The 27,764-nt window shown below is 31.6% G+C and overlaps 2 protein-coding genes and 2 non-coding genes across 4 annotated transcripts; 2 read left to right on the plus strand and 2 right to left on the minus strand.

Moving 5' to 3' along the window:
- The first annotated feature begins 15,989 nt into the window (after nucleotides 1-15,989).
- Nucleotides 15,990-16,061, plus strand: TRNAC-GCA. The gene has a single exon. It is a non-coding gene; the product is annotated as a tRNA-Cys (tRNA).
- Nucleotides 16,062-16,128: 67 nt separating this feature from the next.
- On the minus strand, nucleotides 16,129-16,202 carry TRNAV-AAC. Its single transcript has one exon. It is a non-coding gene; the product is annotated as a tRNA-Val (tRNA).
- A 3,123-nt stretch (nucleotides 16,203-19,325) lies between these two features.
- Nucleotides 19,326-25,242, plus strand: LOC116009765 (DEAD-box ATP-dependent RNA helicase 51). The gene is made up of 12 exons (XM_031248892.1): nucleotides 19,326-19,932; nucleotides 20,307-20,492; nucleotides 20,900-21,085; nucleotides 21,535-21,621; nucleotides 22,266-22,307; nucleotides 22,707-22,778; nucleotides 22,868-23,167; nucleotides 23,466-23,504; nucleotides 23,587-23,691; nucleotides 24,086-24,154; nucleotides 24,262-24,387; nucleotides 24,810-25,242. The coding sequence occupies exons 1-12, from the start codon at nucleotides 19,423-19,425 to the stop codon at nucleotides 24,981-24,983; spliced, it is 1,896 nt and encodes a 631-aa protein (XP_031104752.1). The 5' UTR covers nucleotides 19,326-19,422; the 3' UTR covers nucleotides 24,984-25,242.
- Nucleotides 25,243-26,187: 945 nt separating this feature from the next.
- Nucleotides 26,188-27,319, minus strand: LOC116009770 (early nodulin-like protein 1). The gene is made up of 2 exons (XM_031248900.1): nucleotides 27,175-27,319; nucleotides 26,188-26,533 (listed from the first exon to the last, which is right to left on the minus strand). Exons 1-2 carry the CDS (start codon nucleotides 27,296-27,298, stop codon nucleotides 26,211-26,213), a joined length of 447 nt encoding a protein of 148 aa, XP_031104760.1. The 5' UTR covers nucleotides 27,299-27,319; the 3' UTR covers nucleotides 26,188-26,210.
- Nucleotides 27,320-27,764: the final 445 nt, after the last annotated feature.

The raw sequence follows: 27,764 nt of genomic DNA on the forward strand, positions 1-27,764 counted from the left end.
TAACATATGACTTGTTTGTCTACAATTATTTTAAAAAGATCGATATGTAATATGACTTATGTAATTATATTATTACTAAAATAAATATGGGGAAAATGAGAAATAATTTAATAATTATTATTATAAAAATAAATTCAACGGCCAATGTTTAGCTTAATTACCAGTAATTATTAGGTAATTATTATTAGTCAATTACACTAATATATGTGCAATTATACTTTTATACCTTAAGTATATTCATTTTCACCATATCGCATTTAGTTTTCTCTTCCTCCTCTATATTTGAATAAATTAATTGTAATTACTATAAATAAAAAAAAAACTAACAGGCCATGTTTAATTGTAATTATATTAATATCTGTGTAATTATTAAATTAATTAACATAATAATTATTAGTCAATTATACTAATATTTGTGTAATTAATTTCTTAGTTACCATAATAATTATTAGGTAACTTAATATTGTGTAATTATACTTTTATATCATGTTTAATTGTAATTATATTAATATTCATATAATTAGTAGCTTAATTAGCATAATAGTTATTAGATTTTATATAGTAATAGTTTGGACGAAAAATTGCAAAAGTAGGATTTTATTTTTATTAGTAGTAAGTATAGATATTGATAGATTTATAATTAAAAAAATTACATTTATAAATTTAAAAAATTAACATTTAAATTTTTTATGATTAATTTAGTGCATAAGTATATGTATGTATGTATGCATTTTTTTTAAAAAAAATCTAAATATTTATGAACACATATTTTGTTAATTTTATAATTCTAAATATTTAAATTATATTTCTCATATTATATATATATATATATATATATACACACACTAAATACATATATACGTACTAATTTTTTTTTTCCGAAATAATATATACATACATATACACAAAAATTTTGTTATAAAAATCATAGGAACATATATACACATATAAATATGGCTATACACACAACTAAATATTTGCATAACTTTACACTATAATCATCCATCAAAGTTTCCAAATAAACATAATAAATCTCTACAAGAGATAATTCATACTATATAAAAAAAAAAAAAAAGTTCATGCTTCAAGAATTCATATATGAATACCATAACTTACAAAAATCATCATTTCCTTATCATACACCTAAACATTCAAGGGCAAAGCATGATACTAAAAATCCACCTACTTGAATGGCTTCCTTCAATTTTTCTTCTAAATTACTGAAGGCAAATTCCTCTCCTTCTACCATCATCATCCAACAACCAACACAATAATATATACACATATAAGCATATAACAAAATCATATAAAGGCTTCTACTTCTAAAACTACCCAAAAGAGATAACTAAAAGGACTAGACACTTACTACTTGAGACTTGAGAGCTTGTGATCCAACACTTGAGAAACAAGAACAAGAAGAAGATTTTTTTTTTCTTTGGGGAAATTTCGGCAATGGCCGGGGAGGGGAAGCAGAAAGATGCAGATTTTTTTTATTTTTTTTCCCACTTCTACTACACTTAAGCTTATTAAAAGGTGGTCAATTGGTCAGTTGGACATTTAGACTTTCTAGGTTGGGAAGACTTAATGAAGAAAATGCAAAAAGGGGTTAGAAGACTAGGCTGCACATTAATCATGTACAAACAAGATCAATTAAAGAGATAGGGATGGCTGCTTGTTGCCCCCCTAATAATGCCTAATGCATTAATGAAGAATCAGGAGAGATTGACTGGCAGTAGATTCCGAAATTTATTGAGAAATTTGAGTAAGGTAAAATGGTTTCATTTTTTCTAGATATGTATTTCAATAAGTCTAGAATCTACATAAAAAATTTCATAACAATCCAAGTAGTATAAGTATGGTTTTCGAATTTTTTTTTCCAAAATTGATCCAGAGAGAACAAAATTCCGGACAGCACACTGCCAAGGGCAAAAATGTAATTTTCTGTATTTACTCGAAGATCAAAATGACTCAAAATTTTTATGGATATCAAGTAATATAAGTTGAGGTCCTCTAATAAAAATTTCAAGTAAAAAGGAGTTCAGAAAGTATTTTTACCGAATAAATCTTTTGGACTGCGCCAAGCTGAAATTTTCTAGAAAGAAATGGTTAGAAACAATTTTGGCTAAAAAAAATATTTTGTAACAAAAATGGTGACGAAATTTTCGGGATATCACAGTGTAATAATAAAATTATTAGATAGGGTTTTTATAATTAAGGTATAAATTAATTAAATTGAAATTATTAAAAATAATGTGTGCACAATACAAAATAAATTATACTTGCCTTAATAATTAATTATTAATAAATACCTAATTTAAATTTACAATATTAATAGTTATTTATGAGAATTATTAGGCATTCAAAAAAAGGGATAAAAAAAAGAATAAGAAGAGGAAAACATATAAAAGATGCCATACAATATCTTACATAAGGCAAATTAATATAAAATTTAATAATTATGGCGACTTCCCGACAATTAATTATCATAAAGTGATATTGTAATATGATTTAGACAATTATACTATTATTAAAGTAAATATAGAAAAAAAAAGAGAAATAATTTAAAAAGTAAATATAGTGTCAACTATTATATAATAATGCATATTACATGTCAATTTATAAAGTTGTAAAATGATTTTTTACTGGGCAATGGAAGAAGGGAATGAGAGAGTCACCAGCATGGAATGAGGAGAGAGGAGTGTGAAGAACGTATTTATAGGTAGAGAATGTAAGAATTATAAATTTCTATAATTTTTCAAAAGGAAAGGGTAATTAATTTTTTTAAAGTTTTTAAATAATTTTCAGTCAGTTAGTATATCCTTTTTCTTTTCCAATTTGCCTAGTTTTCTTTTTCATTTTATCTTTACTATTGTTTGGGCAGGAATTTCACTGATTTTATTTTTATTAATAGTAGTATAGATATAGAAGTATAGATAAGTATTCGAATGATTATTATTGGTGTAAATAATAATTAATAAATTATTATTTCTTATAAAATTATGCATAATTTTTAAAGAATTTTCTTATTTATTTAGCAGAATTTCTTTCAATTATTCACACAATTATAATGACTTAATTATTCTCAGAATTTTGGAAATAATTTTTTTTACCAATTAAGCTTTAGTAAATTTTTACCAATTAATTAATAATATTAGCTTGGGTGGGAAAGTTGAAGGAGAGGATTTTACTTTTTTTTTCTTTTGAAAACGGATTTTACTTTTATTAATAGTATTGATTGATTGATTAATTAAAAGAGTGTTACTCCGAACTTTACACTTTTAGTCAAATTTTAGTTAGACAACTAAAATAAAAAATTTATTTATTTATTTACTAATAAAGTAGAACTATTCAACAAGAAATTAATTTATAATGAATTGCTATTATTTCTAATTAATTAAAGTTAATTTATAATTTATTACTATTTAGTTCTCTCTTCTTTTTTTTTTTGAGTACTACGGGTTCTATTATTACACCAACATTTTTTTAGTTCCCGTTAAGGATAACGAGACTAACTTTATTGGCTTTTATTAGGTTTGTATATATATTACATATGGTTTTTAAATAATGTTATTCTATAGCAACTACAATATTGTAAAAAAAAAATTAACATATTTATACACACACACAAATATTAAGTAGAACTTGCATCAGAGGAAAAGATTATATAAAGAGCAAATTGCCATTTTGGTCCACTGACTATAGGGGTCCTATTAATTATAGTCCACGACTTTTAAAAGTGTTAATTGCATACCATGACTTTTCAATTTGTATCAATTTTGGACACTCCGGTGAAATTTCCAGCCAAATGTGGCCGGATTCTCTTAATCCCTCTGATCTGACTTAATTCAAGGGGCAAAAATGTACTTTCCACTATCCAAAATAACCCAACCCAAACCAATAATCCAATTTCACCGGAGTGTCCAAAATTGATACAAATTGAAAAGTCATGGTATGCAATTAACACTTTTGAAAGTCGTGGACTAAAATTAATAGGACCCCTATGGTCAGTGGACCAAAATGGCAATTTGCTCTTATATAAATTATATTTTTTCAGGGGGTCTGATCTAGTAATAACTATTCTGCTTCCAAAGGGAATAACTCATTTCCACGAACATTATTCCTGGGAATAAAAACCGTTACCAAACATACCAAACATGTTGTTACAGTGATTGATAATTCATTTTCATAATTCATTTTGCATTCATCAGAGTTACAAGAACATGAAATGATTTTTTTTTTAAAATCTTGTGCTCAATGATTCATGGCAGTGGTAAGATTCAAAACTTTTCATTTGGCAAGGAAATTAAATAACACAAGAAAACAATAATATAAAATTATGATAAATTAAATCCATTTTGATAAAAGTAATACAAGATGGGCAGATTATCAAAATAAACAAAATATTCTAATTCATTCAGACTCAATAGTATATATACGTTAATTTCCCTTTGGCTTTGGCTAACATACACGTACGGAAGCTTTAAGTTTATCTTCCAATTCATTCCAAAAAATATGTTTTTCACTTAACTCCGTCCCATACATCTTCTAATTCATTCAGAAAAATATACTTTCTCTCCGATAACATGCACAATAATCCTTCTCAAAATTTCAAAAGGTGAATAACCTGGAAGTCCACGTATCTCAAACTTTCTCCATACTTGTGTTCCACATGCATAAAATAAAATCGAATCAAGAACACAAATTCCTCAATACTATTGGCTGTAAGGCTCACGGATTTAGCTTGGCTAATGATATTAGCCTCTTCCAATGTGAGAGGAACCTCATGTTTGTCCCATCCCGATCCCATTGATTTCTCCAAAGTACAAACAAATATTTGAGTCCTTTCTTTTACATCAACATAAATATAAGCTAGTCCACCATTTAATTGCACCCATAATAAATAATACATCGTAGACAAAACAATACACTTGAGTGTATGTTGGAACATATAGGGAAAAGGTATCACCCTAATTAAATTCTCCGTCTCAATATCAAATACAACTATTTCTTGTTCATCCTGCAATTTATCTTAAAATGTATCAAATAGATAATACCATCAATTTGAACACTAACAAAGGGCTGGCAAGGGAGGAAGGAGTTTTGTGTAGTCACTGCAAATATATTGTCTTGTACTAAGGTCCAAGATAGTGGTCTCTCCATTTCTGTTGAATAGACAAAGCTTGCCATCTGCAAAGCTTGAACCAATCAGTCGTCGTTTAAGACGCTGCAATTCATCTGCTGAGCATTGGAGACTGCTGGGTTGGATCCTTGAAATCCTTCCATGGGATTCTATGTATAATTTATAATCTATATCCTGGGATTCTATGTATCCTTAAACATACATTTCTTGATTATATACTTTGAATTATAGATTATTCCCAAAACTATTGTTCTCATAATCTAGTATCAGTACACCAAACGATTCATGGCTACCGTCACCTGTGACACCACCTCCTATTATCGCATAATTATCAATATTGTCTATCCAACCATAGCACCGATAAATACCTTACAAACAGCTCATCACTTTATCTCCATTAAACATACTTCCTCAAACTATCTGTCGTGAAAAACTTAACTTGTTCATTTCTCCGCAGTGAATGTTATAGTAGATATGTTGATGGCTCGTTATCATATCCGACTTCATTTATTAAAACTCCGGATGAGTGTTACGTTGTAGCCACTTTCCGGATGGGTGTTTCGTTCTAGTCCATTAAAAAGTATAATTGATTATAGTTCATTATTATAATACTATAGGTTTGTTAAAGATGCCATCAAATTGCATATTATAATTACTCACACATACCATTCTTTATTTTTGTATAAATAAAATCAATGTTACAAAATATATTATTAAAATATCTCATTGAAATCTTTTGATTGACACTCATTACTATCTTTTAAATCTTAATTGTTCAGTCTCTTCTTCTGTATAATTATTATGGTCATTTTTTGATTCTATATATATTATTAATTATGGAATTAATTACACAGATATTAATATAATTTATTAATAATTATTATGATAAATAAGTTAATAATTACACTATAATTAACTAATAATTATTATGGTAATTATTTTAACAATTCTCATCTCTTCTTTTGTGTAATTATTAGCGTAGTTCTATGATAATCTCTAAATATATTTTTATACTTAAGGTATATATAATATTATAATTCACTAATAATCTATATCTATATATATTACAACAAAAGTGTCATTTTCCTCTCATTTTAGACAAAAGTTTAATTTGAAATTTGAAATCAGTCAATATAAGATTACAATACTTAACAAAATTATTATGATTTGAATACATTTGGGTGTTTCGTTGTAGCCCAATATTTTGTTAAATACTGTGTTATATTGCGTGGTCAACGTGATTGAGTATAAGTTTTGCCAACTATATATTTTTCTATCCTTCTGCTAGTTGGGATAATTGACGTGTTTATGTTGAAACCATTACGTATTTGCATATGGTATTGGAGGGTTAAACATGAATTTGAATAGTGCGGTTAACAAGGTAGAAATGGTAGTGAATATTAAAATTTCCGTGGTGGCAATTGTAGTTTGAAAACTACAACTTCACTTCCTTTTGACTCCCCACTTTTACAGCACCTTTGGTTCACGAAATGAATTTTGAGGTAATAGGAATGTCATTCCATAAGGAATGGAATATACAAGGAATAGAATAGGAATTGTATTCTATTGTTTGGTTCGCGGAAGGAATAGACTTTATGAATTATATTATAGTGTTTGGTTGGTTTAAGGATTAGAAATGTTAAAAGACATAAATACCCTTATAAAATACGTAGTAATAATAATAATAATAATAATAATAATAATAATAATAATAATAATAATAATAATGTAATGAAGAAACATTGTCTGTTGTGATGGATTAATCCTAAGACACTGTCATCACCTAAGTATATAAATTTTATTAACTTATCCATACAAACTGAATTTGTACATAATATGGATCTCTTAATAATTAATTTTAAAAATATAAGGAGTTGAAGTGTCATTGCAAAAGAACGCTAAGTAATGGGTATGTGCACACAATGTAATGGGTATGTACACTAATATTGTACTAAATGCGCATAAGAGTTTACATAAGTGCACACATTCAATTTGATTAGTTCTCACATCATCGAATAAAAAAAAAAGGTGCAGTGCACACATACGACTAAAACAAAATCTCTCACAAAACATATATGTACATTTCAAACAAGAAACGTGCACACACTCACAGCCACAGATGCACGCATGTTTTTTTAGTGTTTTTTTTTCCTTTTTGGTGGTGTTTGTGCCTCGTTTGCCGTGTGGTCTTGAGTGCCATGTGTGTGCCTGATTTGGTGGTGTGTGTGCACTTGTCTGGTTGCTGTGTGTTTTTGAGTGCCATGTGTGTGCACTAATTTGGTGGTGTGTGAGCACTCGTCTAATTACAGTGTGGTCTTGAGTGCCAGGTGTGTACATTGATTTGGTGGTGTGTGCACTCGTATATTAATTAAAAAAAGGCTAAAGTGACATCCCGCACCATGAACTATAAGCGATTCTTCATGTCGCACCCTGTCCTTTCATAAGTGATTATTCGATACACAAACCATTCATCAAGGTTGCAAAAATCGCTAGGCGCCCCCCAGGCGCCTAGCGCCTAGGCCGCCTAGGTTTTTTTATTTTTATTTTTATTATTTTTAATTTTTTTTAATTTAAAAAAAATTTTAAAAAAATATTTTAAGTGTTAATAATTGTAAAGTGTTTAATATTGTAAGTCTTTACACTTTAATAGTTAAATATTTAATACTTATTAAGTTATTAGTTATTATTTATTAATTATTAGTACATTACTTATTAGTTTAATTTAGTTATTACTTATTATTTTATTAAGTTATTATTTATTAGTTATTACTTATTATTAGACTATTAGAGTATTATTCAATACATTATAACATTAATAGTTTAAATGTTTTAGATTTATAATTTAAATTAAAAAAAATAAATAAATAAAAAAACCAGCCGGCCGGCTAGGCGCCCCGCCGCGGAGGAGGCCGATTTCGGCCTTCCTCGACGCGGCCGGGAGTCGCTTAGGCGCGATTTTTGTAACACTGTCATTCATTAAATTTTTTTCACCTAGAACTTTTTGCAGGTATCCAGGTTACTATGATGACATGTCATAGGTTATTAGCTTTTGTGGACCTTCTTTTTAAGTCAACCTCCAAATTTTTAAGTTTTTAAGTCAACCCCCAGAATCAATCTTTCTTCTCTTCCACAATTATGAGAATTTTTAAACACTTTTACTAATAATCCAAGCTGTGGCAGATTCCGGCCAAACGCCCCATGTTTTCCGGCATCCGCTACGTCACCATCTCTGATGGCCTCCTGTCGGAGTGGGATAGAGCGATAAACCATGACCACTTCCGCAAACCCACAGCAAAATGAAGGCAAAACTGGGCCAAAGATGAAGAGAGAAGAACATTGCTCAATTAGCAGGTTTTGTTGTATAACTCAATAATATGGTGAAATTGCGTGCATACAACCATGTAGACAAGCCTATGAGAGTCATAATGAATATAACATAAGGAAAATCAGCCATTTTCACACATTACTCATATGCAGTCATTTATAGAATATATGCAAACAGGGAAATGATAGAATGTCAGCACAACTACATCAAAAGTGTAGAATCATAGTTTATGTGGTTCTTCCTTTGCTTTACCTTCTCACACACTGAACAAAAGACAATGGAATATATTAATCACAATAAAACTTTTAATTAAGTCAGTTTCATGGATACATACACAATACATCATAAACCAAATATAAAGCATACAACAATTATAATTAACTGAAACCATTAAAATCCCATGCTAGTGAAAGCAAAAGAACAAAAAAAAAAACCTTTCATGCTAAACTGGCGTAGCCCTCTACCACTTTTATCCCCTCCTGCTGCCCGTTGACCTCTTTTCTTCTTCCTATTAGAACAAATAGAATTGCAGCCACAATCAGAATATATACAAGAAATTTGAAACTCATAGCTAGGTTCGCTCTATCTTGGAGAGAAGGATAGCCGATTGCAAAAGCCCTAATTCCGGCTGCCGGCGCCAAACCTGGGGTTACTCTACCACCGCCACCCGCAAGGAGACCGGGGGTTTGTTTATTTGAGTGAAATGATGAAATGGCTGCCAACTCATATTTTTATTACTTATTTTTAAACAGTCAATAAAAATCACCTCCATATCAGAACTTATTACCTACAACCTGAAGTCAACCTGCAAAAAATTCTAGCCTCTAGGCGAAAAAACATTTAATGCTTTGTGCATCGAATAATCATTTATGAAAGGACATGGTGCGGCATGAAGAATCACTTATGGTTCATAGTGCGGAATGACACTTTAGCCATTAAAAAAATGTTCAGTATTAATTAAAAATTTAAATATTAGTTAACTTTTAAAAATGGAATAAATAAATAATTCAAGCAGGTTGCCAGGTTGTGTGTGCACTCGTATGTTAATTTAAAAAATTTCAGTTTTAATTAAAGATTTAAATGTTAGTTAAATTTTTTAGAAATGGAGTAAATAAATAATTCAAGCATAATATATATATAAATTGAATATTCTACAAGAATCCTATTCTACTATAAATACATTTCTAAAATCAAGTATAACATTCTAATCAAATTCTATCCCTAATTAAATCCTGTGTGTATTCTTTATTATGCCCTTATTAATTATGATCTAATTAATCAAACCATATATGTTTGAATCAATCACATCCACTCAAATCTTTATCTCCAATGGATATGATTAGTCCTAATTGTCCTCCTTTTAGATGTGTTCTCATGTGAACAAGGGCTAGCTTATATATATATATATATATATATGATCATGTGAAACAATTGCCTTAGGTGAGAAATATGATGAAATTATATCAGTCTAGATCAAGGGTCCAAATTGGAGATTTTTTGTTTTTAAATGTGGTAGTATTATTGTAATTATGTGTAAGTAAGTTAAATTTTTTGGCAAAAGGGTCAAATAGGCCCATGTATTATCATTGATTGTTCATCTAGCATCATGAACTAAAATATGGTTCATCTAGGTCATTATACTCCTAATTATTTTTCATCTAACATTTTTAGCTTATTTCTAACAAGTAACCCATCTAATTTGATGACATGGAAAAATAAAATTAGAAAAAATGATGACATGTTATTTATATGGATGTTTTGGATGATTTCTACCATATTTAATTAATGAAAAAATAATAATTTCTTGCAATGAAATAGGGTAGAAATCAAAATTGTTATATAAAGTTTTAACTACATGAGTGTATGTATAGCGGGGTATTCATTATCGTTCGGCAATGAGATTTCATGGAAATCGATATATAAAAATTAAATTATTGGGTAAATTTTATTTTATTTTAAAAATAAATTAATATTTTTGGATTTTTGGATAATTGAATAACTTAAGATATTGTATTTTTGGATGATTTCTTGGAAAGAAATAGGGCAAAAATCAGAGTTGCTATATAAAGTTTCAACTATAGTGTACTGTGTATGTATAGCGGAATGTACTGTATATGTATAGCGGGGTATTCAGCGTCGTTCGACAATGAGATTCCATGAAAATTGATATATAAAAATTAAATTATTTTTTAAAAAATAATAAAATTTACCCAATATAATATCTTACGTTATTATATTTAATTTTAATATATCGATTTTCATGTAATTTCATTGCCGAACAACTTTGAATATCCCACTATACATACACAGTCGTGCAGTACACTGTAATTAAAACATTATATAACAACTTTGACTTCTACTCTATTTCATTGCAAGAAATAATTTTCTTCATTAATGAAATAGGGTAAAATCATCCAAAACATTCATATAAATAACATGTCATCATTTTTTATTATTTTATTTTTCCATGTCAACAAATTATATGAGTTACTGGTTAGAAATGGGCTAAAAAATGCTAGATGAAAAATAATTAGGAGTATAATGACTTAGATGGACCATATTTTAGTTCATGGTGTTGGATGAACAATCAGTGTTAGTACATGGGTCTATTTGACCCTTTTGCCTAATTTTTTTTGTCCTTCCAGTGCACAATTTTCCTTCTTCAGTGTACATTTTTATGCTATACAGTGCACATTGTTCCTTCTTCCAGTGTATATTGTTCCTTCTTCCGATCCAGTGCATATTGTTTTGCCATACAATGCACATTTTTACTTCTTGCAGTGCACATTGTTATGCCATACAGTGTACATTGTTCATTCTTCTAGTACGCATTGTTCCTTATACAGAAAATATTATTGTGTCATACAGTGCACATTTTTCCTTCGTCTAGTGCACATTTTTTATGCCATACAGTGCACATTGTTGTGCCTTTTAGAGATTTTTTTTAAAAATTGTAGATGACGTACTTTTTTTTAAAAAGAAATCAATTAATCTTGATCACTAATTACTAATTTGAGATGAATATTGTTTGTTTGTTTATTATTTATGGTCATTTATGATTTGTGTTGAAGATCCTATATTAAATTTAATTTTTTCAATAATTGTTCACATCTTTGTGCATCCAGTACGCATTTTTTACTTTCTAGTGCACATTTTTTTCTTCTTCAAGTGCACATTGTTATGGTTTACAGTGCACATTGTTGAAGTTCGTAGGTCACAAATTATTTTCTTTTGATCTAGGGTTGAGATTCTATCTCACTTCTCACCTGCGGCTTTATTCACACCCAAACTCCTTCCTCTCCCCCCCTCTCTCTCTCTCTCTCTCTCTCTCTATATATATATATATATATATATATATATATATATATATATATATATATATTGCTACTGAAACCGAATAAAGTGATTGTTTACATATACTCATTATAATTTTATGCATCTCCTCAATTTTTACTATAAGTTCGTGTATAGTGATGCTTTTAGAATACTCTCTTCCTCATCTCCCTACCAAAGAAGCCCCTCTTTCTTTCACCCAACTTCACAATAAGATTATTTAAATAAATAACTTAGATACTAAGCGAGCTTCAACAATTACACATACACTTTCAAATAGTAACGACACGTGCATTTTTCATAATCAAAGTAGTGAAAAATTTGCACATAGGAAATGTAACTTCATATAGTAATGTTGACATACTTTATATACCAAATAGTTTGGGTATCACACCAGGCCACTCTACACGTAGAATTCTATTCCACGAAGAGAAAATGAGCTTTCGGAGATGCATAAGGGAAGCGCAACAATTACCAATGAATTCTGTACGCCGTACTAGCTTTCATATTCTCAGATTTTTGAATAACAAGTCTCTCTAGGGTAGGGAATTTCAAGAGCAGCACTCTCATAAAAAATATTTTGCGTGTAAATCCACTAAATGAATCAATCTATTGCATTAAGCATTTTCAAATCTTGATTAATGATGTAATCATCTGGATTTCACATAAGTCTTTCAGTAGCTTCAATGTCATGAGAAGGACATATTAATGATGTTTTGGAGCTTTGAGTGAACCAGCTCCTCAAGATTAGGAATACTACCGTAAGCAATTACCTTATCATTACATTATCACTAAATTCAACACCATCAAAAACTAATAAAGTGACACACTACTGCATTTATTGGCAAATCAAGATTGAAACAGTGGAACACCCGGGTCAATATAATCCATCATAATCGTTCGGCACAACACTATACAAAATGGCAGCTTATATGAGTTACATCTACCCAAATCAACGAGTCGAGCTTAAGTTCTTTCAAACCATTATTTCTTGATAGAAAATGACATCACTTATCTAAATCAGATTGATATGGATTACTATTCCAATGGTGAATTGAAGGTGTAGAGCAAATTTCTTTCTCAACTGTTCCAACACGGCTCAAGAGAATATTAGTTATTAACGGCTGCATCTTTATCACTATTGCACTTTGAGAGGCATTATATTGGTAGAAGTTCTTGTCAAACGCAAGCCCGCCGCTCATGCTTTAAACACAAATCATATCATCATCGCCCAAAATTATCGATATGACTTGGTGAGCCTCATACAAAATTCAATACATATGAACTAAATATTCATACTTAATAGTTAAAGTTAAGGCAGTTCAAAGATTTGAGAAATGTGATTAGCAACCTCGTTGATAGATGCATGTCCACAATAAGCTAAGGCAAAATTGAATTGTAAAATACTAATCCAAACAAAATTAAATTGTAAGGGAGAAGGCTCAAATGCATCCCTAAATTTTATACAAGAAGTTAATTAGACCCTTAAACTTTTAAAAGTTGCAGTATAAATTTATAAGAGCCAATAATTGATTAATGAGTAATGTTAGATACTCTTCATATTTGTTCGTCCAACTCATCCCCATGATATGTCATTAGTTAATTACTAATTAGTTACTATTTTTTAAAAAGAAAATTAGTGGTGAGTTAACCAATTTATGACACATTGACACTCAATGAGTGAAAGCCACGTCAGGAGGAAAATCTAGAATGGAAAATTCAGGAGGTGTAATTGCTGGTAACATTCTGGCAGGTGATGTGACATTTTTAAAATAGAATAATAATACTAAATTAAAGAAAAAAAAACAAACAAAGAATATAATCATATATTGATGAAAACCATCTTCTTCTTTCCTCTATTTCGTCTCTGCCTTCAACCTCCTTTTTTTTTTAACCAAAAAAAATTTAATAAAATTGAAAAAAAAAATTAATAAAATTATTTCCCTTCTTCTTCCCTCATTGGCCTCCAAATCTGGAGACGAAGGAGGGAAGAAGAGGATGGTAGCCGACATGGTTGTAATCTCTTTTTTTTTTTTTCTTTTTAAAAAATAAATTTAATTTAATATTAATATTAATATTTATTTTATTATTTTATTTTTAAAATGTCATGTCAGCTGCTACATATTTTTGTTACCAAGGATTGCTTAGACTTAACCGGTTATTGGCCTGAATGCACAAAAAGTGCAAGTTAATAAGTTTAATTGTAACTTTTAAAAGTCCATAATCCTAATTGACTTCTTGTATAGTGTATTTGATTATTTTTCCAATTGTAAATAATGAGTTAAGTCTCATTGGAGGGATGGAGTAATATTTATTGACCAACCTAGCTAGGAAACAAAATTCTATTATTGCCTTGCAAAAATTTGTCAACTTAGCTTATAGCTAGCACAACCATGCATTGATTACATTTCTATACGTTCCGGGGGTGTGTAACTAGGCTATAACTAGACTTGCACTCCATTAAGACAAGTTGTGCTTTTGGAGATATATGAGGGAAGTTTATTTCTGGGTAACAACTTTCTCTAGTGCAAGGAATTTTGAGAGCAGTGCTTTCACAAAACGCATTTTCAATATGGATCTACTAAATGACTCAATCTTGATTGTCTTAAGCATCTTTAAATCTTGATTGACAAAGCAAGAATCCTTCATATATAAGTCTTGAAGTAACATCTTTAATTTGCCATCTTTGCCAACCCACCACCTCGACTATAACTCAACAATAATGAAAAACATGTTAGGGAAAACAGAGAATCAAACCATTTTAGGCTTAATTGTATGAGATACATACACTTTCAATTTCTATATGTTTTTAATCACCTTATATAAGCAACCTAGATAAAATTTGTTGACAAATTACTCATTCGGATTGCAACGAGATAATTCAACAAGGGAAGAAAAGTTATGAAAAATCTCAAAATTCTTTCGAGCTAATACGGTAGATACCCTCTCTCAAAATAAGAAATAATGGTGAGTAAATGGAGATCATGGGTGTTACCACTACTACGAAAAACACTTTTAACGTCGATTATTTTTGACATACAACGTCTGTTATTTTGTGACGTCATTCTCTTCGAAGTTATAAATAAATGATACGACGTCGATTTTCAAAAACCGATGTCGTATGTCATTCTTAAAAAAAGTTACAATACAAACGTCAATTTTTTTTAAAAAATTGACGCTGTAGCTATTTTTTTTAAAGAAAAGATTATTTAAAAAATAAGTCGTGGTCAAGTTGGCTCCTCCTCACATTAAATAAAAGGTACTTATACTAATATTAACACATGTTGTAAGTAGTTGATTTTCTGGACATGGTCGTAATCTAGGATTAGATCTCTCTTGCACCTTAACAAGTGCATTATCCTAAGCTCAAATGAATACAACCACTAGTCTTTTCCCATTGACTTTTGTTTTGGTTTTGATCCTTTATGAGAATTTCTTGCTCCTTTGTGTTGTTGCGTTGGGTTGTGTTAGGTCAACCCACTAAAATATTTTTCAGTAATAATAATATATAAATGCTAAAATGGAAAAATGTCAAAACCCATAAAGCAAAAAGTAAAGTTGAAACACACCGATAAAGTTGACATGCTTGTGAGCTATCAGGGTAATATTAAGATCCGCTAGAGATAAGATTTTAATAGGAATGTTATTTTCAACATTTTTTAAAATTTTTATAAATGAAGTGTAAATAACTCAATTGCTTGTCAATAAGTGTTGTAGGTTAGTTACTCCCCTAATGAAGTCAATAGCGATACTATAAAACATTTATAGTACTTCTTCTATTATCATGTTGTATAATGGGGGTTAATTTAATTTTTATAAATAAAATTTAAACATATAAAAAATTCAATGAGAGTTATATTAACAGGGAAAATTAAATTTAAGGCATATAGGAAAAACATTGTACTCCATCTGCCCCATTTTACCTGTCTTATTTACGGTCAAATCAAGTCTTTCTTCATTGCTTATTTTCTTTAGTATTTTTTTTATTTTTAAATTTAACTTTTTGTGTTTAATAGTACTTTTAATGTAGTTTCTAAATATATAAATATTATATATTAATGCTAAACTTAATATTATGAAAAATTGGATTAAAAATAATTTTAGTCAAGTCTCGTTAAACGAAACAAACAACCAAAATGGGACGGAGGTAGTAATTATTAATATTTAAAAGAACAATATTTTAACAAATGAGGGTTCATAGCTCAGTGGTAGAGCATTTGACTGCAGATCAAGAGGTCACCGGTTCGAACCCGGTTGGGCCCTTTTTTAAAATTAATGTTACGCTTCGTTTTTCGTTTCTTCGTCTTAGGCAAAAAGAGAATAACAACAATGGCATCACCCGGACTCGAACCGGAGACCTTCAATGTGTTAAACTGACGTGATAACCAACTACACCACGACACCTTCATGAACAGGCTTGTGATATTTGTTTATATCTTTAGAATATAGATTCTTATAAGACTGCTTCAAAACGTTAATGTCGAAGTCTAATATGACTTCCAAGATATTCTGATACCCAATTCCTAAGACCTTATGGGAAGATTTTGATGCCCCATTGCAAGACCTTTTTGTGAAGAATTTGAGGGAATAAACATGATTTGAGTATTCATTATTATATAAATCTTACAGAAAATATCGTGAGGGAATTTGAGGAGGGAAAATATTATTTCTTAGATTATGAAGATAAAGTGATCTGACATTTGAAAATACACAATAGGTATTCACTAGTTCAACCAAGACATAAGAAAGCTCCAATCTCCTTGATGTGCTTTGACACGTATTTATCATAGGCCTCATTTATCTCCAATGCAATTTGGAATTCCAATTGGGAGTTAAAATGCATTGCATGATGAAATTGATTTGCATGTCATTGGGCCTAAGGGTAAAGATTTCACCAATACTTATATATATTTCATGTATTGCACGAGTACGATATTAATATTTAGAGATTATGTTTGTTGTAGTAGAAATTTTAGAGTATAATAGAGTAGTAGTATACTTCTAATTTTTCCATTTCCATTTTATCATCTAGAGTTTATCATCTGATCGATTGACCAAGTTTGTTGCGTAAATGTTGAATTGATCAAGGTTTACATTTTCTATGCTTTTCTAAATTCGATGTAACCTACTTGTAAATTAAAGATGCTACTTTTAAACTTTTAGAGGTATCATCACCGATACGTAAAATATCATTACCAGTGTACTTTTTTGAGGTATAAAGGACAATTATGTCTAGAGTTGCATGATTTGTGGCTCCGGTGTTTGAAAGCCAATTCTAAGAACTTGACGAGGCGCCCAAACTATCCTGAAACACCAAATTATCCTGAGCACACGCTGAAAACAATTGGCTCTCGTGTGATCGAAACTATTACAAATTTGAAATTGATAATCAAAGCGTCGAGAACAATTGGTTCCTGTGTGATAGAAACTATTGGGCGTCGGCCGGGTTGGCCAAGTTTAGCCCCTACTCGATTCGATTCGTGGCGTTGTGACTTACTATGGAGGGATGTTGTTAAATGGTTAATGTCTACCTACTTATCACCAATTGGATTTAAGTAGGATATGACGACCAAATAGCCAAGGAACTCTGTGGTTAAGCGTGCTTGACTTTCAGCAGTCACGGGATGGGTAACCCCCTAGGAAGTAAGCATAGTGCAGCGCTGAGATCCATCAATTGGTATCAGAGCCGAAGTCACGCGTTCGATCGATGGCGAGGCGAAAGCCGAGTCCAGTCCCAGGTGGGATGTGGGCGTAGGTGACGCTGGTGGTTGTGTTGCGGAGAGAGCACGTTACTGGAATGCAGTTGCTCCAATCCCATCTTCCGGCCTCCTCAACCAACCGGCCATTTAATGCAATAGGTGGTCTATGTCCTAGAAGCCGACATGGCTGAATTTTGGGGCGTGCAAGACAGACAACAACACAGGGCCGCAATTTTTAGAGGGCCCAATATTTATTTTTGACCTAGTTACTTAAGAAATAAAAAAAATCTACGATTGATCTTAAAACTCATTAGTTTATTCCCAAATCACTTCTCTCTCCTAATAATTAGGACCTAATTAATTGAGTATGACAAAACTATTCTATAACTGAAAAGAAGAATCCTATATTTTACGGTATTAGTTTTAAAAATTGTCCTTATATTTTTGGTAGAGCCTCATTTATTTATAAGAACGAGACCACAAAAATCCAGAAAAGCGGCTCTAGAAGCTGACAACCAACATACACAACATTGAATTAAAAAAGGCGATGATCAACATATGTAGTCCATGCATGCATCTTAATAACGATGATAAACTGTTTGTCTGTTTCGTAAAATTAAAAAAAATAAAATAAAGGGGTGGAGAATGATAACTAAAAGATTGGTAATTAGTGATGGCGGTGGAATATTTGGACATCATGCTTTGAATTTGATCATTGTTAAAATTAAAATAATTCCTTCATCAACAAAAATAAAATGTATTAATCATACATCGGCTTAAGATCTTCCACTCCCCAATGGATCCGAAACAAAATCAACAGAATAAATTTATAAAAGCATATCTATCGAAACACAGCGAAACAATGGATTAGCTAGTATCAATTGTGATTTTCAAAGTCACTAATCCATTGTATTTATAGGTAGAAAATGTGAGTATTATAAATTTGTATAAATTTTCAAAAGGAAAGTATAATTAATTTTAATTTCTAAAGGAAAGTGTAATTTATTTTAATTCTTAACATTTTTATTCTCAACATGGCTTATGACCTGGTTTTTTAATATTTGGATCTTAGTACAAAATTACCATTTAATATTATAAAATTATATTATTATATTATTTTGTAACCTCCATACTATTAATACGTATGAATAATTATATTATATTACTCTGTATATTATTATATTATTATTATTATTATATATTATATTATATATGTAACCTCCCTATTAATATGTATGAATGGAAGAATGGAAGATAACCAATTATAATTAATACATGGCTGATTTAGATAACTAATTATCATAATAACCAATTATAATTAATACATATAAATGGCTAATTTTTATGCATATATTATATATATTATATATATGGATAATTAATAAAATCAATGATTTTACTAAAATGTCCTTAACTTTGGGCGGGAAAAATTTGGGAGGAGGATATTGTTTTTATATATAGTATAGATAGATAGTATAGATAGTATAGATTTCCATATAAACGTGTATAACTGCCAATTTCATAATATATATAATTAATATTAATAATATATATTTTGCACTGGAATTGTTAGTGGGCTGCTCAAGTTGGAATTGTTGGGTTTCCATATAAACGTATACAACAATTCCATTGCCCTTGGGTTTCCGATCTGTTTGCAGTTTTTGTCTTTGGTTTTGGAATTGTTAGTACTGCCGATCTGTTTTTACATATAGTATAGAGTATAGATTGTCTTAAACTTCTTAGTGGGCTGCTCAAGTTGGGCCGGACTATTAAAACCCTCCAAATGGCAAACTGAAATAGTTCCTTATACCCTTGCATAAACCCTAGACTTTCAGTATCAACTTCAATTTTTCAGCTGTGACACCCTTGCATAAACCCTAGATTCTCAGTATCAACTCCAATTTTTCAGCTGTCTGGTCGCCGTGATGCCGGAAATATCCAAGGTCGATTCCGCCAAAAGAAAGCGGATAAGAAAGCGCGATTCAAGGAAAAAGCATAGCATGACCGATGGAAGCCTCACAGTTGCTGAAGAAGAAGTGGACAAATTGAAAGAGAACGAAAATTATGGCAGTGAGCACGAAAAGGGCGAAGAGAAGAGCTTGAAGAAAGATATGAAAAAGAAGAGAAAGGATTTGGCAAAAAGGATGGAAAAAGATGAGGATGAGAACCTGGGAGAACAGGGGTCGAAGGAAGAGAAGAAAAAGAAGAATTTGGTGAGAAAGAGAGAAGAAGATGATGAAGGAAGAGAAGAAGAGGAGGAAGATGAGGAGGAAGAAGAGGAGGAAGATGATGAGGATGAGAGGAAGAAGGAGATAAAGAAGGCAGTGAGGAGTTCGGGCTCTGGGATTATGAGCACAGAGTTGTTTTCGACGCTGGGGCTTTCGGAACTCACCATGAAAGCTATTAATGAAATGGGGTTTGAGTACATGACTCAGGTAAAACTTGTGAATGAATCTGTATTGAATACTTTTTAAACAATTTTCAAGTATTTGGTTGTTAGTGAAATTAGTAGGTTTATAATTTAGTATATATAGATCAATCAAATTTAGTTTGACTTGATTTTGCAAGTGTGGTTGCATTTGGTATACTTGAGAGTAAGCTTGGAAAGTATAATTGCAAGCAGATAATTGATGATGTAAAACTGAATTTTTTTGTAGCTAACAATAAACTGCATTCACCTACATTTCCTTCAGCTTTGTTGCAAAATCATGGAAATAAATTTCATCATTCTATATATAGAGTTTATGCAAATTGTTCGGGAAGAAGTTGAGTTTAAATTTCTCTTTTAAATTTTCTGGTTTGATTGAAGATCCAAGCCAGAGCAATTCCACCAATGTTGGAAGGAAAAGATGTTCTTGGTGCTGCAAGGACTGGTTCTGGTAAAACCCTTGCCTTTCTTATACCAGCAGTGGAATTGTTGTTTAATGTGAAATTTACACATCGCAATGGAGCTGGAGTCATTGTCATTTGCCCCACAAGGGAGTTGGCCATACAGGTAAATAATCCATTTTATACCATTGTTTTCTTTACATGGTTTGCAGATCAATGTTATTATTTTTTGGTAATATCTGTTGATCTAGTAGAAATATCTTAGCATCATTGGTTATTTGTTGTTCCCTACAACTGTTATATGTCATTCTTGTATACTTCTTGGATAACAAGGTAACAACACAAAACTTAACTTATTACCATTGATCTTCAGGATTAGAGTTTAAAAAATAGTTGCCCTATATTCTTAAACTAAGCTCTATTTGGTTGGATTGATGAATATAATACAATATATATATATATATATATATATATATATATTAATCAAGCTCTTGTATATGATATATATGATATAAGTAAAAGAGCAGAAGATGCTTTTTGTAAATTCTAACCTAACCTACGATAATGGTACAGACGCATGCTGTGGCAAAAGAACTTCTCAAGTATCATTCCCAGACACTGGGATTGGTTATTGGAGGTGCAACACGAAGAGGAGAAGCTGAACGCATTAAAAAAGGAGTAAATCTTTTAATAGCTACTCCAGGTCGACTTCTTGATCACCTTCAGAACACTAAGGGATTTGTTTACAAAAACTTGAAGGTACCGGTTTGTTTCTTAGTTGTAACATTTTATTTATTTATATAGATGAAAACACTTTGAAGTCCATTTGCAATCACTTTTCTTACTGAAAATAAGAGATATCTGATCTCATTATAGCCCATTTTTTTTATGTAAATGATTGATTGTCCATACTGTAGCTAATGGTATATTCACTAAGAACTATGATGTGATTATCATCTTGACATGAGTAGGGTATATATTAATAATATATTATAAACCCTTCCCTGTCTTCTTTTGATCCCTGCTCCACCCTCTTTTCATTTATCAGTCTCGATTCAGCTTCTGTGGGCTGTCCTTTGAAGTTATGAATTTCCTTTTTCAAAACAATTGCTGTGCTGTTGTTCATTTCTCTTCCTTAGGTGATATTTGCATTCATAGATTAACTCAGGAAACACCTGACTTTTAACTAATATATATGGGATTTGCAGTGCCTCATGATTGATGAAGCGGATAGGATATTAGAAGCAAATTTTGAAGAAGAAATGAAGCAAATAATGAAACTTCTTCCAAAAGAGGTACTGATTACTTTTTAGTTGTTACTATGAATTCTTTAGCTGTTTTAGTTGTACCTTTACTCCTGGGGGGTTTAAAGAGTATGTTCCATATGATATTTTGTTAAAGCTGTAGAAACTTCCATTTGAGTTTTCTCTATGTTGGTGTTTATCATTTCTAATTCAAAAATACTCCACTTGGATGCTAAAGTTTGAATTATGGTGATCCTGATGATATAGTTTTGCAATACAGTGAACTATAATTAGAAAATCGTTGAATAGTTGTGTTTAATCATTTGGTATTTAGAAAAAAAAAAAAAAAACTCTGGTTGTAAGGCAACAATTGAATTACTATATATTCTATGGTAGCAGTTTTTATACTGATCTTTAAATGTAAACTTATTGAATGGTGAGTGGTCTAAATAACCTGTTTAAGCTGATATGAATAATCTTTTGTAGTTTATTTTCTTATGTATGTTTTGATAAGTTATCTTGAACTTCTATCTTTATTGTACTTGACAATTGTTTACCTTTGCTTATTGAATCTTGATATTTGGTATCCACTGTGTGTAGTGGCAGATGCTTTCTTTAATTTACTCTTAGATCACCGAAACATGATATTTTACACCAGTTGTTTTGAAGTAACGGAATTGCTACTTGGCTTTCAGGGTAGACAAACTGCTCTATTTTCAGCTACACAGACTAAGAAGGTATTCTGAACCAGCTGTTCCCTTTCTTGTCTACTTAAAAAAGCATCGCTACCTTCAATGAAAAGAAAAATTATGTCATGTTAAGCAGATATTCTAGTAACTGGTTGGAATTATGATTTCCTAAATGCAGCATCACATGATTGTTAAAATTAATGTTTGTTACAAAGCTTGGAGTCTTTTAACTTGTCAATGGTAAGTTTAAAAGTTAAAACAATTTACGGCATGCTAAGTAGAAGAATCCCAAAAATGGATTGCATGGTATTATTTGCTGCATATAGTTCATGACTTTAATAATATAAAAACACCAATAATAACTTTATTGTGCAATGCATTTTTTCCTTCTATTTCCAAGATTCAATTGTTATTGCTCACCTGAGATAAAATGTTGACCCTTTACAGGTTGAGGATCTGGCTCGCTTGTCTTTTCAGACAACTCCTATCTATATAGATGTGGATGATGGAAGAAAGAGGGTACATCTGTAGTCCTGCTTCTGTTTTCACTTTTATTATGACATTTGGTTCCATTTATTTATTTATTTATTTATTTTTGTGAAATTTAGGCCACTAATGAAGGACTGCAGCAAGGGTACTGTGTCATTCCAAGTGCTAAGCGATTTACCCTTCTTTATTCCTTCCTGAAGAGGAACTTATCAAAGAAAATAATGGTCTTCTTCTCTTCGTGCAACTCTGTAAAGTTCCACTCAGAACTTCTTCAGTATATCCAAATTGATTGCTTTGATATTCATGGAAAGCAAAAGCAGCAGAAGCGGACCACTACTTTCTTTGATTTCTGCAAAGCTGAAAAAGGCATATTGTTATGTACTGATGTTGCTGCAAGGGGACTTGATATTCCTTCTGTGGTATATTCCTTCACCTTTATTTGTCATCATAGGGATTTTTAATAAGTATTAGTATGCAGAGGAGGTCGTAGAATGGGTTAATGATTTAAAATAGAGGACAAGAGGAAAATAATTATTATATATTTAAATGGTATTCTTTCCTTAAAAAAGTAGGACTAATTTATTAAGAGTAGGAAGTTATTGCCATTATAAATTTGCTATAAAATCCTTCAAAAGTAATCCCTCTTTCCTCTTTGAGAGACCTTAATTTTATGAACAGAATTATCATGTATTGACTCTCATCTCTCTTCCTTTGTAGGACTGGATTATACAATATGACCCCCCAGATGAACCTAAGGTACTCACTACTCAGTGGTTATTTACTTTAAGATTGGAAGTCAATCGAATGTGCTCTAACTATACTGGTGTGCCCTTGACAGGAATATATTCATAGAGTTGGTCGAACAGCACGTGGGGAAGGTGCAAAAGGAAATGCATTGCTCTTCCTGATTCCAGAGGAATTGAAATTTCTTGCCTATCTTAAGGTCTGTTGTATTATTAAGGATCAACTATTTAAAAGTAATCATTACAGATAGTGCGGGGAAGTGACTTGTAAATTTTTCTAGCCTATATGTTGTGAAATTTTTTTTTTATTGAGGTATTGGTTGTCTTGGACAAGTTATGACTTATGAGGTGTTTATTTTTATGGAGATTGTATTTTGTAAAAAAAAATTATTGAGGTATTGATTTTCTTGGGACAAGTTATGATTTATGAGGTGTTTATTTTTATGGAGATTGCTCAGTAGAAACAGGTGGCTATTTGAAAAAGGAATATAGCATTTATATTTGCAATGAATGAGTATTTACTGTTCTGTATGCATGTGGAGTTTGATTGATTCTCTAATCTTAGTGTTTTTATGTACACTTATTATTTGGCAGGCTGCAAAAGTCCCGGTAAAACAGTACGAGTTTGAGGAGAGAAAGCTTGCCAATGTGCAGTCCCACCTGGTAATTCTGCTTTGAACGTTTTCCTTGACAAGTGATTTGCACTTTTTGTTTGGTGCTTTGTGGAACTGTGCTAACCAGAATGAAATGGTGTTTTGGTTTTGCTGCAGGAGAAGTTGGTTTCTAATAATTATTACCTGAATAAATCCGCTAAAGAGGCTTACAGATCCTATATATTGGCATATAATTCACACTCCATGAAGGATATATTCAACGTTCATCGGCTTGATATGCAGGTACTCCTTTCTTCTAGCTGTAATGTCAAATACGTTTGTATTGGGGGTAACCCCAGCCAAGATGGCAAGAGACTCACACTTGTAACCACAAGGTCACAATTTCGAATCCTTGGCCCCTTGGAGTTTGAGCCGGTCAGTTATGGATAATCTAGGCTGGTTTACCTCCTTGCGGTCCTTTGCTGGCTAGGGTCACAAGACGAGATTTTCCCACATCCAAAAGGCTTGTGGTGTTTAAACAAACATACGTTTGTATTCAATTGTTTACTCTGGCTCTGTGCCACGACTCTATTATTCGGGTATCCATTTGAACTAAGCCACTGGTATCGTCACAAAAGTTAATGCATAGGACCACAAAGATTTAGTTGAAGAATTATGTTGTAGCTCTTCTTTATTTACAGTAAACTCTTCGTGTCTTTTGGCAGGCCGTTGCAGCTTCCTTCTGTTTTTCTTCTCCTCCAAAAGTAAATCTGAATATAGACAGCAGCGCGGCCAAGTTTAGGAAGAAGCACAAAGGTGAAGGGAGAAATGGGTTCAGTGAGAGAAATCCTTATGGGAATAAAGGTGAGAATGACCAGCGGCAATTTGTAAGATACTAGTGAAGTCTGATGAAGAAGCTGCAAAAAGTTTGTGTCAATGGCTAACATGAGAATATTCATTTTTGTGCACCATTTTACAATTTTGTTCCAAGAGTAGAAAATCGAGCTCCTTGAACGTCTAGGCATCATTTTGTACTATGTTTACAGGATAGGGAAAGGGAAAAAGAAAACAATTTTAGTATTTCACCTTTCAACTGTTACCTCTGTTTTATGTTTATTTATTTATTATGGTTTTAAGAATCACAAGAAAGATTGTGGATGTGTTTGGTTGGTGGGTTTAGGCGTAAGGAATGGGTATGAAAGTGATTGTTTGTGTTTGGTTGATAGGTTTTGTGAATGCTACTATGGATTTGGAATATCCCATTAATGACAAAACCCATACCCTTGTTAAATGAGGGTTTCATCTCCTTTCTTCCTCAATTATTAATAATTATTCTACCCAATTACCAAACATGTTAAATACTTTTATCAAAATCCATTACCATTACCAAGTATTTGATATCCATTCCGATTCCGATTTCCATGTGCGAACCAAACGCACCTTGTATTTTCTTTTTAGGTTTTGTGTTGTACTGTTGTCTTTCTTTCAGAATATGTATCTAATAAGGAACATTTTCTCAATATTTTCATAATTGTTTTTGTTCAAGAGTTTGAATTCTTGATCACTTAGTTTGAGCCAAACAGTTATAGCTTATTTTATAGGTCCAGTTTGAATTCCTGCTCCATAGTTTGAGCCAATCAGGATTATCTTACTTATTTTTAAGGCACAAATTGAGCCAATCAGGATTATCTTACTTATTTTTAAGGCACAAATTCAAATTCTTGTCCTAATTTGATCCAGTTATTCGCTTATAGCTTATAAATAAGATTGATTTATGATTTTTTGCCAGCTAAAATTATAGTGGAAGCACTTATAAATAAGGTTGATTTATGATTTTTTGCCAGTTAGAATTATAGGGGAAGCATTATAGGTTCTCGTCGTAAAAAAAAAAATGATAGGGAAAGCATTGTGGGTTCTCGTCGTAAAAAAAAAATGATATCCAGCAAAGATATATGGTCAAAGAGAAACCAAAATCCCCATTGAAAATCAGAAACATATTATGTAGTCCAACTTGTTAAAAACTGCTCTAAGAAAATCTAATATCAGTCTTTCACTAAATAAAATTAGTAATATAAAAATTTGGAGGATCCAATTCCCAAAACATACACCAACGTAAGCAGAAAGAATTACATGAAGATGATGGTCCCAAGGAGTGACACGAATAAGAAAGGCATCCGAGCCGGAGTTGCAGCGCCGATGGCCGGAGGGGAATTTCCGGGCGTGTGATCATCTGACGGAGGTGGGGTTTCTAACTCCAAAACCTTGACGATCATCTTCAGCCCTCTCTCACAGTGGCCGGAAACCCCGCTGATGAAATAGTAGAGGCCCGCCCGCTCCAGCTTGACCACCGTTTTGCCGGCGTTGGAGAAGAACATGGGATGAGCCGACCGGCACTTCTCATACTCCTCTTGGCTCACCACCATAACTGAATCCTTCTGGTACTCAAACTCTACATACATGTTTCATGCATTCAAACTTTACATACATGTTTCATGCATAACAATATAATTAATGGATACAAGTAAAACCATAATAGAAAAATTATAATTTTTGCCCCTCCATAATATACTAATTATCAATGTTACCCTTAAATTTAAATTATTAGTGGTGTAAACGTTGCCCCCCAATTTTCAAAAATGTAACATATATTGCCCCTCCCGTAACGAAGGAGGGGCAATATTTACACCAAATATATGTACCATTTTTGAAAATTGAGGGGCAATATTTACACCACAATAATTCAGGGGTGACATTGATAATTAACGTATTATGGAGGGGCATAAATTACAATTTTCCCAACCATAATCAAACTATAGGGCCGGGTAAACCCAACTAAGATGACAAGAGATTCACACTTGTAACCAAAAAATCACTAGTTTGAATCATTGCCTCTTAATTTGAGGCAAACCTAGACTGGTTTATTTCTTTGTGATCCTCTTCTGGTTAGAATTTTAAGGTAGAATTTACTTACACTCAAGGGTCGTAGGTTTTCCTTGTCATCCGACAAAAGAACAAATTAAACTAAACCCAAAAGCAGAAGAACAGACAAGCTTAATATATACAAGAATATATGACGACCAAAATACTTACTTAGGGTGTCATTAACTTTAAACCTATTCTTGGAAGCCCATTCATTGTAGAACTGATCATCTTTCGCAGAAGGGATAACCCAACCCTTCTCGCCGGCAACATCAAACTCATTCGAAGCAGCCATGAAAAAATAATGGGTGGAAGAAAAAAAGGTGAAGCACAGGAAAAGTTTGGAAACTCCGATGAAGAAAGAAGAATGCATTTTGGATATTTGGACTATGCAAAAGGGAGCTCGATCGAGGATAAAATAATGTGGGATTTGATGGGAGGAAGTTTGAGTTAAAAAGCTAAGAATATAATGGAGGAGAGAAAGTGGGATAAATGGCGGTTTGAAGGAGAGAGTCGATCGGAGAGAGATAAGGAGAAAGTGGGATAAATGGCTGCAGCAGTTTAGCTAGGAAGATCAATATAATCTTTGACTTGGCATGCTTTTTCAAAAACTATACATTTCTTTAAGGCCTTCCAAAAATCTATATATATTGTATATTACTGTACTTATAAATATTATATATGCCTAAATAGTCGGTCAATGGGTGAATCATGAACGTGATGAATGTATGTATATGTATGTCTTTATATAAAAACCTACC

Source organism: Ipomoea triloba, chromosome 2 (genome assembly GCF_003576645.1).
Source record: "Ipomoea triloba cultivar NCNSP0323 chromosome 2, ASM357664v1".
In the NCBI taxonomy this organism is placed as follows: domain Eukaryota; kingdom Viridiplantae; phylum Streptophyta; class Magnoliopsida; order Solanales; family Convolvulaceae; genus Ipomoea; species Ipomoea triloba.